Below are 16,148 nucleotides of genomic sequence, written 5' to 3'. Positions count from 1 at the left end.
CACACACACACACACACACACACACACACACACACACACACACACACACACACACACACACACACACACACACACACACACACACACACACACACACACACACACACACACACACACACACACACACACACACACACACACACACACACACACACACACACACACACACACACACACACACACACACACACACACACACACACACACACACACACACACACACACACACACACACACACACACACACACACACACACACACACACACACACACACACACACACACACACACACACACACACACACACACACACACACACACACACACACACACACACACACACACACAGGTTGCTAACGGAGACGGAGCTCTTAGTGGATCGTGGGGAAGTAATTCCCATATCAGTGGCAAAAAGGAACCCAGCCTATTGTGTTTATGTAAATGAATACGTGAATGGTGGTCCCGCATGACAGTGGTGAAAAAAGCGCAGACTTTGGTCTAACAAGAGTACAAAATACAGTGAAAGTGTAAAGTTTTCGTAGGTTGCATCATGGTGGAAAGAGGCAGCTCTTTGTTTACACCTGATAGCGGTGAGTTCGAGGGTTTTACTGATGAGGATAAGGGTGGAGGAAGCATTAAACTGAACCAAACAAGAGTTGCAGGAGTGGAGAAAATGACAGAGAGGAATGTCCAGGAACTGAAGAATGTATAGTCAATAATTAGAGAGTTACAGGATTGGACCTTACAATAGGATAAAGAGATTAAGATACTTCAGAACAAGTTGAATAACATTTGTACATGCAGTGCTGAACAAGAAAGACAAGTTATGGAATTAAAACTGAGTAATGAATCTGCCTCAAATGAAATAAAACAGCTCAAGAGGGAAAACAAGAGGTTGGAAGAGGAAAGGGACAGGATGAAAAGTAAACTAGAAGAGCATGAATCAAAGTCAAGGATGCATGATGAACATATTAAACTAGGTGCAGCACAAGGGGTGGAAGAAAATCCAGGCAGAAGGAAATATAAATTTGAAGGAGATCAGAGAACAACAAAGCAGGGAAATGGTGTAAAAGGAAGTGGTTAGGGTACTACGTAGTAGAGAATCTTTAGTCAAGGATGTAGCAGACAAGAAAAAATGCGTGATAATTTCAGGACTAAAAGAAAAATGGGTGACAATAAGGTCAGAAAGGGAAAGAGAAGAACTTAATAAGGCAAAAGAGATAGTATCAGTAGTTATGGAGGGTAACAATGATGCTCAAGAAGAGACTGAAGAAGTGTTTAGGTTAGGAAAGTATATGGAAGGAGGGGTGAGGCTACTTAAAGTAAAGTCCCAGGCTGTGGTAAATGAAATTATCAGCAGAACTTGGAAATTATCAGAAAAGGAAGAGCTCAAGAATGTTTGGATATGGAGAGATGCAAATGAGGAAGAGAGAGCTAAGATAAAGGAGCTACTGTATTAAAGGAAGCAAAGGCAAAAAACGAACAGAGAACGGAGGAAGAGAAGACAGTGTTCTGTTGGAGAGTTATGGATCAGAAATTGAGGAAATGGTACCGACAGAGAGAGGGAGAGAAGAGGGAATAAAGAACAGCGAAAAAAGTTGGAACTCTACCAACTCTAACGTATGGAAGAGAAGCTTGGATGTTGTTGCAAGGGCACAAGTCAAGAGTGAAAGCAGTGGAAATGAGTTATTTAAGAGGAGCCTGTGGAGTCATATGGAGAGACAGGATGACAAATGAGGATATAAAGGAGCGTTGTGGTGTTGATGTGGATGTGATAGGAAGTGTTATGAGGAACACACCGAGGTGGTTTGGCCATGTGGAGAGGATGGAGGGTGAAAGACTGACGAAGAGAGTGTAAGTGAGTGAGGTGGAGGGGGGGAGATGGAGGGGGAGGCCGAGGATGAGACGGAGGGATGGGGTGAAGAGGCATATGAGAGAGGGGGGTGTGAGTTGGGAGCAGGGCAGTGAAATGGCGGAGGACAGGACGACGTGGAGACGATTTGTTTGTGGCCACCCCGAACGGGATTGAGGCGTCTGGCGATAGACAGATAGATAGATAATCTTTGTGAGTGTACAACTTACCTTTCTTGCTTTTACTGGATGCTTTAACCTTCTTGCCCTCAGCTAACCTGGACCCTTTTCGTTGCCGCTTGACAGCAGGGGACGATGGGTCATAGTCATCCTGAAGTGGCTCAAGGGAGTTGAAGGACAGCATCTCAGAGCCTATGGTACCCAGTGTGGTTACCTCATGCATAGATGCACGTTCTGCCCGGCTTACTGTCAGACGCTTGAAACTGTCTTCTTCATGACTGTAAGGGAAAATAAATGTAAAACTAAATTACTCGACATCAAGGAGAAGTATCCCTACCCCAGTGGTTTCCAACCTTTTCTAATTCTCCCCCCCCCTTCACTGAATGACACGTTCCCTGTGCCCCCCTTCCTCAAATACTGTATTTTACTGGCATAGTTGGCACATGTCAATAAATATCATAGATTCTTAATCTTTGAAATTGTTTATTTATTCAGATAACTAGATTTCTTATTCATACCTGAAATATTTTCTCCATATTTAGAAATTACAGAATTCCATCATAATTCATAGTTTTCAAATATAATTACCCTCTTTATCAAGCCTTCACGCCCCCCCAGGCAGCACCCTTCGTGTTCCCTTAGGAGGGCACACCCCACAGGTTGGAAACCACTGCCCTACCCCATTATTACATACATTGTAACACCACATTCCTTACCAAACTTCCTAATATTATCAATGTTATCACTTTCCCTGTTTTACCACCTTCATGACCCTACTGCTGGATTAATCACACTCCCAGCCATCTTCCCAGCTAGGGCTGGCAATCAGCAAGCTTAAACCAAACTATAATGGTAGTGACTCCTCATTTCCACTGCTCTCACTCTTGACTTGTGTCCTTCCAACAACATCCAAGCTTCACTTCCATACGTTAGACTTGGCATCATGTATTTACTGTCATGCAGTAACTTTTTCACTTCCATGCTCACTTCCCTGTTTCTTATCACTGCTTTCAAGGAACCAGCAACCTTTCTTCCTTCTTGTACCCTTTCAAACACTTCACCCTCCAAACTTCCATCCTTACTCATCACACTCCCCATGTACTTAAACATACTCATATTTTCCATTTCCTCACCATCCAACCTCACTATACATTTACTGACTTCACCTCTCTCAAAGACCATCACTTTACTCTTCCCTACATTCACCTTTAGATTCTGTTTCTTACACACTCCCAAACTCATCCACCAAGCCTTGCAGCTCCCCTTCGTCTTCACTCAACAACACAGTATCATCTGCAAACAACAGTACATGGAGTATCCAAACACCATCCTCTCTCACCAGGGCCACTCCAACATCCACTACCCTACCTTGTACCTCTTTTATTACCCCATCCATGAACAGACTGAACAACCATGGAGACATGACACATCCCTGTTTCAACCCAACCTCCAAAGAGAAAAATTCACTTAGTTCACCATCCACATGCACTGCAGCCTTAGCACCATCATACATACTCTTCACAGCATTCAACAACTTTCCATCTACTCCATATATTCTCAATACTTTCCACAATCCATGTCTATCCACCCTGTCATATGCTTTCTCCAAATCCATGAAAGCCGCATACAACTTCTTTCCCTTCTTAGGAACTTTTCCACTAAAGATCTAAGAATGAATATCTGATCTACACAACCTCTTCCCTTCCTAAAGCCCCCTGTTCTTCTCCAACTATTTCCTCTGTTCTTTCTCTAACTCTGTCAATAAGTATCCTACCATACACTTTTCCTATTATACTAAGAAGACAAATGCCCCTGTGATTACCACACACTTCTTTTTTCCCTTTTCCTTGGTACAAGGGAATAATTATACCTGACTTTCGATCATCCGGGCCTCTGCCTTCCTCCCAGGTCAATCTGCACATCTTCCACATCCATTCTACTACTATCTCTCCCCCATGCTTCAGCATTTCACCACACACTCCATCAATTCCTGGGGCTTTCCCCAATTTAACTTTCTGCATTGCTTCCACAACTTCTATCCTACTGATTTCTTCCTGTCTTCTCACCTCCCTCCTTCTCCCAGCCATTCCACAGCCACTTATACTCGCATTACTTCCATCCTCTATGTTCAACAATTCCTTAAAGTGTTCTCTCCATCTGCTCATTTTTTCTCCCTTTTCCACTAGTAATCTACCATTTTTATCTTTCACTCCCCTGCTAACCTCACTTCCACCCTGTCTTACTCTTTTCACCTCTTTCCAGAACATTTTCTTACAGTCCCTCCACTTTACACTCAAATTCCTTCCAAATTCCTCATCCACTCTCTTCTTACTCTCTCTTACTAATCTTTTCACCTCTCTCTTTCTTTCTACATATAACTCTCTCTTCCGCCTCTCAACTTCTTCCACGCCCCTATTTCTCATCCATTCATTGTATGCTTTCTTCTTTTGTGCCACAGCCTGTCTCACCTCTTCAGTCCACCACACTGTTCCTTGCACCCCCCTCCGTCTTCTCTTCCTCCCACACACCACATCACATGCTGCACATATATATATATATATATATATATATACATGTGAAAAATCCATTTGGTAATGCATTATTCTGATTCATTACCAAACGACTTTTTCATTACCAAATTGGCCTAGATTTGGTAATGAAAAATACTAAATGGCAAACCTGACAAGGGAGGGGGGAGGAAGGAAGGGGTGAAGGGGCCGTGGTGTAAACAGCTGTTCAGCGCCGCACGGCAATTTCAAATTACGGGTGGTAAAAAATTCGGATTTGGGGGGATTTTTTCTTTTTTTGGCCATTTTTGGGTTCCAAAGGTCCAGGCCCACAATGTCCGGTATGTGGGGTGTCCAGATAGTATGGGGATTACTATATTTCATCCCCTGAAACTGCCAGCCCAATAAATTTTCGTCTAACCATATGGCCTGCCTAAGGTCTCTCCTGAAGGCTACATGATACAATGCGAAACATTGACAACATCACTGGGGGAGAGGGGCGGGAGGAAAATACCAGAGCTACGTATCAACAAAAGGGTACCCAGCCCAACTTCTGTTTTTGTTAAAGCTATTCTTAAATACCAGTGATGTTTTTAATTACAAAAGTTATATCTCTTTCAATGTTTTACCTGATTGTTGGTGCAAGTGGGGGTAATTTACTGTACATGAGGTTAGGTTGTTAGAAGGAGTAAAAGTGAGATTTATGGAAAGTTGCCAGAACACACTGTACCATTATACATGTAAACATATTGTCTGAATGATGCGGATTTGAGTATCACAGTCTTTGTCCAGTCCCTATTGCCTGCGGTACTTGAGGTTTGAGTGTATACACTGTATATATATATATATATACTGTATATATATATACAGTATATAACTGTGAGCAAAGGATTCATGATAACTCTACTGTAGAACATTTCTTTCCAAATCATCTGCTCAATCAATAAATAATCGAGATTTATTACTGTAGTTTATTTTTTTGTTTGGTGAATAAAATACTGTGTAATGAATAATATGTAATAAAATAGACTTACTGTGTGCATTTTGCACAACCACAAGACACTGCAACCAAATGTCTTACATCAATGGGAATGTGTTTTAGGTTAATTCAATTGAAAAATGTTAGTGTGGCCCTGGATACAAGTGGTACTGTATATACTGTACTGTACAGGATACTCACATCTATCTATCTATCTATTGCCAGACACCATAATCCCTTAAAAAGGGTGGCCATTTGACACTGAGTCAGTTGTTTTACAGGGAGGGGCACCAACCCTCCACCAACCCACTTCTTGACACGTAGGGAGCACGTGTGGTTTGGTTATATGGTTACCACCCAGCGTTGTAAATGGTTTCTTGGCTTACAGGAAACCATTTGGCTTGTCACTCAATGTAAAGCCACCTGTAAAGGAAAGAAAAGGAATAAGAAGTGACAGGAAAGATAGAAGAAATAGGAAGAGAGAAGGGCAGGCACAGAAAAAGAATAATAAAAGCTAAGGAAGTAGGCAGCACTACATCAAGTGAGTGGATGATGGTCGCCACCACCTACCACAATACTCACATACAGGTATAATTATATGCAAGCATGCAATATGTCCTCACTAAAAGGCACCCAGTAGAGAGAATGAGAAGACGACAGTTGGCTTGGAGCATCGGGTGGGCCACTCTCACAACCCATTGTGATTGGCTGGTGTGTGTTGCAGGGTCTGCCATGCTAACTGAGACCCGTGTCTAAGCCAGATGATACAGTACATGTTACTGCCGAAAAATGCATAGTACCGCTGATCACTTCCTGTTTCTGAACCAGATATTGCCTAATTTCACCGGATATTGTTTTTAACAGAGCCGAGTCGAAAGCCCCGGATAATGCAATAGGATGGAAACTGCGACGAAGGATAATTGAGAGTCTACTGTATAAACAGCATATCTGACTTCTCTGGATGAAAAAGATAAACATGAAAAATCTGTAAGTAACTTACGCTTCCAGTTCCTTGCGCTTCCTAATGGATTTCTGCTTCAGGACATCAATATTATAAACAACCTCAGGATCATCAGTGTGTTCATATATGGCATCACGCAGCATGCTGGAATTGAGCACTCGTCTCCGTGCTCTCTCCTTTGCCATCTCACTGTTGTCCTTGTCATCTGTATCAAGTATTAAAAAGATACAAAGTATTAATTTTCAATATATACCATACTTAATCCAATTTCCATTCATTAATATTTTGATTGCTCTTGTCAGTGCTGAACTTGGCATGTCTTCAGCTTATTAATTTCACCTGCCCTGCAAAAGAGCTGGTTCTTCCTAGAAGCTCCTAAAATGCAACAAAAACCTTTCTAATTCAGCACCTTTGTGGTAACTGGGGGTGCCCATCATCCACTCACGCAATGTAAGGTTATCTACTTGTACACCTACATTGAGTGACACACAACCCTGTATTCCCTATGGGTGAAAACAAAAGGGATGGGGGTTTGGCTGTGGGTTAGTGTCCCCAAAATCTCCTTTTTAACACACTGGCAAAAATTCAGGGAACCTCGAAAGGTCCAGTGCCTGCCCAGGTCCTGGAAAAAATGGGCAGGTTCGTACGGCCATGTGGAATGCAAGAGGCATGAATGAGAAATGTATGTGGGTGGAAGCTGTTAATGCATCTGAGTGCTCAGTACATCACAGTGGAGGAATGGAAGGGTGTGCAATGTATAAGGTTGGGTATGGATGCATGTGGAATATGCAAGGAAGAAGCAGTGCTGCTGATAAGTGATAAATGGCAGAGGGGAATGAAAGATTATAAATGTGTCAGCTTAAGATGTATGTATGTCATCTTCGAAAATGGATCCCAGCAAGTTTTTCTGACAACTAGGGAACAGCCAAAAGTCACATGGTGCCAGGTCAGGATGGCATCATGTGACTTTTGGCTATTCCCTAAGTTGTCAGAAAAACTTGCTGGGATCCATTTTCGAAGTGAACAGGACCTTGCCAGGAGGATAAATTCAGAACTGAAAAGTGTACCTGTTTCTGAGTACTCGGAGTGCTTTGCTAAGTGGATGACACGGCTCCAGAGGTGTGTAAACCTTAGAGGAGAGTATGTTGAAGGAGTGTGAACTTCAATAAATGTGTATCTCTATTAATTTTGTTTTTATTACCCTGTTGGCAAAACTTCTTGAATGCCCCTCATAAAAGGAGTGATCTTGCTCATGCATCTCTTGAGTGTGTGGAAGAGTTCTGTTATTTGGGGGACATGTTATGTGCTTGTGGTGGGGCTGGAGCTATCTCTGGGGTTTGGGTAAGGAGTGGTTCAAGGAAGGTCAGGGAGCCGTTGCCTCTCCTGACACTGAGAGGACTCTCCCTCCATGCTAAGGGATCCTTGAATGTGGCATGTTAGGAGTGAAATGCTGTATGGTAGTGAGACCTGGGCAGTAAAGGAAGAGGATATTCGCAGGCTCAAATGTGCAAAAATGACAATGATTAGATGAATGTGTAGTGCTTACATGCATGCAAGGTCAGGATGGCTAGGCTTATAATTGAAAAGTTGAAAGGATGGATGGACCGGAATGTACTGGTGTTATGATGAGGAGGGGTAGATTACGATGGTTTGGGCTCGTGGAGAGGATGGAGGATGACACCTGGGTACGGGAGGGTTGCGACAGGCAGACTGAAAATGACCTAGGACAAGGTCACTGAGTGTGACCTCAGGGATGTGGGACAGAACATGGGGGGCTCCCAGAGATTGCAGAACTTGGAGAGCCACCCTTCTTTATATTTTTTTTTTCCTTTATTGTTGATGACTAACGGCTTTCAAAAAGTTTCACACTGCATTTTTTTTTAATTAGTACCGAAAGTGATTCGTGACAAAATATGCGTGATGCTGGCCGGCCATTATTAACATGTTGTTTATGTCAAGTTTTTGCTTGATTTCTAATGAGGACTTTCAAGAGGCTTAGTGGCAATCCTTGGCGATTAGAATTTTTATGGGGAGTAGTAGGGGGCAAAACTAATCGGTTAGGTTAGGCTAGACTGTAGTAGCTATGCATTGACGTGTCCAGTCGGTGAGGTCGTATGTAAACACACTGTCTTCGGTGTTTTAAGGCAGACGTATTTCTAGTAATCTATCTTTAAATATATTTTAAAAAAAAATATGAGGCTCCTAGAACCTAATCCCTTGTTTTACATGTAAATATATGTCACGTTTTAGTGCGAAATCGATTTTGCACGAGGTTCTGCATAACCTATCTCGTGTTGTATGAAGACTCATCTGTACTGTACTTACCTGGATTACTGTACAGTACTTTACTACAACACCACACCTACCTGCTTCTAAGTTGTCAGTTCTAAATATAAATCTTTTTTATTGATTTTGTATGTCTGCACATGTTTATATGCTTAAAAATGTGTTAAAATGCGTTTGTGTGAGTTCCGGGGGTATCGATAGGTGTAAGCCCCAATCTAACGGAATTTCATTTTTTTCAGCATGCTCAGGGCCCCCTAGGGTGCCGTTAAATCGAGGTTTTACTGTATAGAGAAGAGATAGAAAAGAACAAACGAGAGGAGAAGGAGTGATGATTGCAGTGAGAAACGGCCTAAATGGATTGTGTGAAACTAGGAAAGGGTATGGCTGAAATGATAAACATGATAACAGAAACCAGAGGGAAAGGCAAGAGAGACATCGCAGTAGCATATGTCCCTCCCAAGACGTGGGCATGGAATGAGGAGGAATATCAGGAGATGCTGTCGGACATAAGTAGATACCTACAGAAAGTGACTGAGAAAAGTAACAATATAATCCTGATGGGCGACTTCAATTGCAAAGAAGTAAACTGGGTGAAGTGGGAGTCATGAAGTAGTGAAGAAAAATCAGCTTAGTTTGTTGATACGTTGGATGGACATTATGTGTAATAAAATGGTAGTTCATCTCTTGTTTATGCGAGATACTTTCATATATTTTTTAGACAGGATCACCATAGGTAATCATTTTATCAGCAATTTACACTCTTATAATGATTGTTCAAAGCGTAGCAAAAAATTAATAACTATTGCAACTCTGTATTTCTGTTCAGTTTACTTACAATCAGAACTGCTTTCTGCATTTTTTCCTAAAGTAAATACTGCATTTTTTCTTTGGATAGGATTTTCCATACACTTGGGGCAAACTGCACATGGCCGCTCTCCTTCGTCTTTGACAGTACCGCCACCTAGATATCATCACTTTTGTTTTATCTGCATTTACCCTTAAACCCTTGTGCCCCATACCATCTCTCCACTTCCTAAACCTTTACTCCGCCTCCCTTTCGTTCTCTGCAATCAACACCAAATCATCAGCATACAACAACTCCCATGGGAGTCCGTTTCTAAAGTCACATGAAAGGGCTTCAAGTACCATGATAAACAACATGGGATTCGAGACTGACCCCTGATGCACACCAACATTCACGGAAACTCATCACTCAAATCTCCATTCACTCTTACCTGGGTGTGAGCACCCCCATACATAGCCATAACCACCCTAACCAGCCACTCCTCCAAGCCAAGCTTTCTCATTGCCCACTTCACCACCTCTCTAGGGACTCTGTCAAAGGCCTTTTCCAAATCAACAAAAACAAAATAAAGATCCCTTCTCCTACCAATATATTTTTCCTGAAGCTGTCAAACAATGAATACAGCATCAGTGGTCCCCCTACCTGGCATAAACCCAAACTGCATCTCATCAATATTCACTCTTTCTCTAATCATATCTTCTAAGACTCTCTCCATTACCTTCATTATCTGATCTAAAAGCTTTATACATCTATAATTTCCTCTTTCCAGGGCATCACCCTTCCCTTTAAACACATTTACAATTACACTCTTCAGCCAATCATCTGGGACAACACACACTCATAAATAATCCTATTTATCAGGTCAGTGACTAACCTCACCCCTATATCTCCTAAGGCCTTGAACATTTCAGCAGTCAACCCAGACACACCTGCTGCCTTCCCCACCTTCATCCTGCCTATTGCCTCACTCACAGTAGCAGCATCAATCAAAGGCCAAGGGCCAGACACTGGATCTGGTGGCTCCAAACCTTCTCTGTCCCAGTCAAACTCCTCATTCAACAACCGGTTATAATGCTCTCTCCATGCATCTTTAATATCCTCACTGTTCACCACTACCCTTCCTTCATCATTCTTCACACACTGCTCACCTATAATATCCCGATTATCCCTCTTCACTTGATCTGCCACCCTAAATATCATATTTTTCCTTTCTCCATGATTTAGGTTATCAAGTAAAAGTCTCTGTGACTCAGACTTTGCCCTGTATACCTCTCTTCTAGCCCTCCGTTTGGCAGCCAAATATTCCTCTTTGCTACCACCCTTCTTCCATTCCCGGAAAAGCCTTCTTTTCTCCTTAACTGCAGCTTCTACACCCTCATCCCACCACCAAGTTACTTTATGTCTTGGTGGTCCTCTTGTCCAACCGCATGTTACATCAGTAACTCTCAAGAAATTGTTCTTGAGGGCTCTGTACTATTCATTAACGCCTCTGTCTACAGCTCCCTGTTCACCCACCACTCTCCTCAACTCGCTATAGAAGGCATCCCTTACTACTTGGTTTTTCAGCTTCCATATTTTCCTCCTAGGTACATAAGTCCTCTTTTTCATCACTCGTTTCTTAAGCACCATATCACAAATCAGTAGTTTGTGCTGCTGCATTAGAGGCATTAACTAGGAATACTGCATGACAGTCCCTTTTCTCATATATTTTCTTCATGAAGTGAAGTGCTGCTTTGCCTCCTGCCTGCACACAACCAGCATGGTTGCAAAATTGTATGAAAGAATTCTTAAAGATAGATGGATATAATATCTGGAAGAGATGAATATTTTGGCTCATAGTCAGTTTGGATTTAGAAGTGGAAGGTCATGTGTGATCAACTTGTTGAGATTTTTTACTCAACACCGATTGACGTGCTACAGGAGAGAGACGGTTGGTTGGATTGTGTGTATTTAGATTTGGAGAAGGCCTTCGACAAGGTACCCCATAAGAGACTAACGTGGAAACTAGAGCATACAGGAGGACTGAAGGGGAACCTCCTGGAATGGATGAGAGACTTTTTGAGAGACAGACAAATGAGGACAGTAACAAAGGATAGGATGTCTGGATGGAGGGAAGTAACAAGTGGAGTCCCATAGGGCTCGGTGTTGGCGCCAATAATGTTCCTGATTTATGTAAATGATATGGTAGATGGAGTGAACAGTTATGCAAGTCTGTTTGCTAATGATGCAAAAATCATGAGGAAGGTAGAGGTTGAGGAGGATTGTAAAATACTGCAGGAGGAGCTGGATAGGATACATTATTGGAGCCGGAGGTGGGAAATGAAATTTAATGCAAAGAAATGTAAAATATTGGAAATGGGTAAAAGTGCCAAGAGGCCATCATTGAATTATTTGATGGGTAATGAACCAATCACAAAAGTGAGAGAAGAGAAAGACTTGGGAGTGCTGGTCCAGGACAGTTTGTCACCTGAAAAACACATTAACAAGGCACTTAGAGAGATGTATAAACTGACTAATATAAGAGTAGCATTTCATTATATGGATGAGATGATGAAAAAATTGATAGTGGCCATGATTCGCCCCAGGTTAGAATATGCAGCAGTAGTGTAGTCCCCACACAAAAAGAAAGATATAAAGAAGATTGAAAGAATACAAAGAACAGCAACCAAAATGATCCCCAGTCTGGCAGATCTATCGTATAGAGAGAGGTTGGAAAAGCTGGATTTGCCTTCCTTAGAAGAAAGGAGAGAGAGAGAGAGAGAGAGAGAGGTGACATGATTGCAGTGTTCAGGACCATGGTGGGAGTAGATAAAATTGACAAAGAAGATCTGTTTGTATGGGATAAGAGAGTAACAAGAGGACACGGAATGAAACTCAAGAAACCAAGCTGCTTGAAGGATATCAAGACATATGGTTTTCCTTATAGATGTACAGACCTGTGGAACAGTCTGGACAAAGAGATCGTCCAGTCTAAAAACTTAAATGAGTTTAAAACTAAATCTGACTTACTGAGAAACAGAGACGGGACCCCACGAGCGTAGCTCATTTCCTGTATATCACAATTAGGTAAATACACTTGGAAGTTGCCAACTGTCTGCTTAACATCATCTTTCGCCACATCCATGATGCATTTTCCTATAATCCATCTTAAGACTTCACCCTCCCCGATGGGCCTACATCGTGGATTCTTATCAAAGTGGGATTAGTCTGCATGCTGTCAGTGCTTCAATACTGTTGCACTACCTTGATGCCAGCTTCCTCACTGGTGAGGCAATGGTGTTACAGAGGTCTGTTGCTGCCTCCCCAAACTTCATGTTACGGAGGATTACTCGTCAAGATTTTGCATCCAGGCCTGACAGTCCTGCCCCTCTGTGTGTGTCCATTGCCTTCCTCCCTACCACATATCCAGTTATCCTATCGCACATGACAGGATTGGGTGCAATGTAGTTCCCGTCAAGCTTTGGCTGGACACTTGCTTGTCATGCAGTCAGGTGTTTTCCTTTAGTTGTTGCAATGTTTCTTCTGTGAAGTCTTCTACTACTACTACTATTAATACCACTACAACACACCTTCCCTAGCTCAACTTATTCGTTCTTCCATAACTCTTACAGTCTTTCTTGCTACCTTTCTTCCTGTATATGGAACATGTCTTTCTCAAATCTTCTGGTACTTCTCCAGTATTCCATATGGGCCTGCACACACTGTTTTGTGGAGTATATCATCACCACCACATCTCAGTAGTCATCCAATTATGTCATCCACTCTTGTTGCCATATTCAACCACAGCTTACCAACTGCTATGCACATTTCCCATTCAATGATATGGAGTGGGAAATGTGCATAGTAGTTGGTCCCTGTATTACTGGTCAACCATCAATCTTATCCATGCCTCAACTACTGTATATTCATATTTATATGGTATGATCCAGATAAATATGACCACTATGCATCTGATGTCACAGAAGTTTTCACTATGGCCTGCTTATGTGATAGTTATGGCTGCAGATTCTCTCAACAGTGACCCATGAAATAAAAATCATGTTTTAGTTGCTGGGAATAAATTTTTTTTTTTTTTTTTTGGGGGGGAAAAAAAGAAGCGTATGACTTGGCAGATACAACGCACTCAATCTTCCACCCAATCCCTCTTAACTGAAAACATTTCTTTACTTTAGAATTACTTGAATTTGAGGGAGATTTACTGATAGGGAACTAAGCACTGATTACTTCTTCCTTCACTTTATCATTTGTTTCTGTGTCTGCCCTCTTTCTTCCCACTTCTCTCATCTTTCCTGTCATTTTTTGTTACTTCTGGTGGCTTTACATTAAGTGACAAGCCAAGAAACCATTTGCAATGCTGGATGGTAACCATAAGACCAACCCATATGAGTTTCCTATGTGTCAGCAAGTGGGTTGGTAGAGGGTTAATGCCCCTTCCCGTAAAACAACTAACTCAAAAACAAACGACTACTGCTTACGGGATTATGGTGTATAGATGGATGGATAGATAGACTGACAGTTTACTGATAAGAGGCTGGCATCTGAACACATACTGGACATTCCATCACGTATAATTTCGCAAAACACTGATACTTTTACTGAAAATCTGAATGATGATCCCATGCTCATAAAGTGCTTTAATTCTACTGCACACTTTTCCAAGAAAGGCACCACTATGGATGATATTTATGATCTCTCCAGAGGACTAAAAGGCACTGTTGTGGTTTACTATTTTTAACTGGGGGGGAAAAAAAAAAAAGTATCATAAGGACTGTACTTGCACATTCGTCATGTGAGAGCATGCTGGTCTACTCTTTGTGTAGGTGAAAACAGAAAGAGATCAGTAAAGGAAGATAGTCAACTGATGTTAACAGGCTGACTGGTGAAATAAATCTGCCTCTCCCTGCAACCAGTTCCCATCAACACTGGAAATACTGCACTGGTCATTTTATTTGTTCCCTATCCCCACACACAATTAACCTCTAATCACCAGGCTATTTTTAGTGAGGTCATTCTCCCATTGTGGTAATTATTCCAAAAATAGCCTGTTTTCAAACCTTAATATCTCGGAAACTAAAGCAGTCAAGGAAACAAATTAAAGACCATATTACTCAGCAACTCTTCCTGAGAACGAAAGTATCCCCACGTCTGTACGTCGCCACATCGATGAGTAATGACATGAGGAAGAGAACTAATTTTTGGTACGAGAGCAGGATGTATTCATGCGTCTGCCACAGTGGTGTCCAAGGCACGCCTATGACACTATCACTGCACCCTTTCCTAGTATCCTTGGAAAGAGGCTTGGCAGGGGTGGATGAGGCAAAAATCCATGAAAGACAGGAACAGAATCGGATGAGAGGGTTCCAGAAACTATCCTCTTACACCTGGCAAAGTCACAGAGATGACTGAGGTATGGTTGCCTCAGCTGGCAGAACTCTCTCTCTAGCTTTTGGTGATGAGATGAAGTGGCAGCCACTTTAAATCGTGGCACAAAAACAACTGTGGTTCCTACCAACATCCAGTGGGAACCTGGTGCCTCATTGCCACTGTTCTATACCAACATCTGGTGGCTAGAGGTTAGATAGACAGGGCTATCTACCTATTTATCTACGGGCAGCTGCCTTAATACCATAAGAGATGGCCAAGAACAAATCGCCTCCAAGTCGTCCTGTCCCATGCCATTATGTTACCCTCCCCAAACTCATATACCCTTCTCCCATATAACTTTCTACTCCATCCCTCCAACTCTTCCTAAGTCTCCCCCTCCCTCCACCCTCCTCCACCTCACTTCCATACACTCTCCTCATTAGTCTCTCACTCTCCACATGGCCAAACCAATTCACTGTACGGTCATTCTATGAAAATGTCAACCTTTGGTGTGTATCTATCTATCTATCTATCTATTGCCAGATGCCTTAGTCCCGTAAGGGGTGGTCACAAACAAATCGCCTCCATGTGGCCCTATCCCCTGCCATTTCACTGCCCTGCTCCCAGCTCACATCCCCCTCTCTCATATACATCTTCACTCCATCACCCGATCTCATCCCTGGCCTCCCCCTTCCTCTCCCCTTCTCCACCTCACTCTCCTCATCAGTCTCTCACTCTCCATCCTCTCCACATGGCCAAACCACCTCAATGTGTTTCTCTAATGCTCCCCATCACATCCACATCCACATCACAAGGCTTCTTCACTTCCTCATTTGTTAGTCTGTCTCTCCATGTGACTTTACATGCTCCTCTGAAATAACTCATTTCCATTGCTCTCACTCTTGACCTGTGTCCCTCCAACAAGGTCCAAGCTTCACTTCCATACATTACAGTTGTTATTACAATACTGACAAGTAGTAACTTTTTCACTTCCATGCTCACTTCCCTGTTTCTTATCACTGCTTTCAAGGAACCAGCAACCTTTCTTCTCTGCTGTACCTTTTCAAGCAATTCACTCTCTAAACTTCCATCCTTACCCATCACCACACCCAAGTGCTTTAACGCACTCACAGTTCCCATTTCCTCATCATCCAACCTCACTGTACATTCACTGAGTTCACTACTCTAAAAGACCATAACTTTACTCTTCCCTAT

General features: G+C 42.3%; 1 protein-coding gene across 1 annotated transcript in view; it reads right to left on the bottom strand.

Annotated features, from left to right (window-relative positions):
• The window catches only part of LOC145404596 (neuroguidin), a 41,533-nt gene that overhangs the window by 3,416 nt on the left and 21,969 nt on the right, over positions 1-16,148 (bottom strand). The window contains exons 6-7 of the mRNA XM_080276115.1: positions 6,518-6,683; positions 2,083-2,309 (exon numbers count right to left, since the gene is read on the bottom strand). Coding sequence (XP_080132241.1) covers positions 2,083-2,309; positions 6,518-6,683 — 393 coding nt within the window. The remainder of the gene's footprint in view (positions 1-2,082; positions 2,310-6,517; positions 6,684-16,148) is intronic.

This window comes from Coenobita brevimanus, chromosome 64, assembly GCF_032717465.1.
Source record: "Coenobita brevimanus isolate Jiangsu-jjx chromosome 64, ASM3271746v2, whole genome shotgun sequence".
Lineage (NCBI taxonomy): Eukaryota > Metazoa > Arthropoda > Malacostraca > Decapoda > Coenobitidae > Coenobita > Coenobita brevimanus.
The sequence above is the reverse complement of the archived record's forward strand: the minus strand, read 5'-3'. Positions and strand labels throughout refer to the sequence as shown.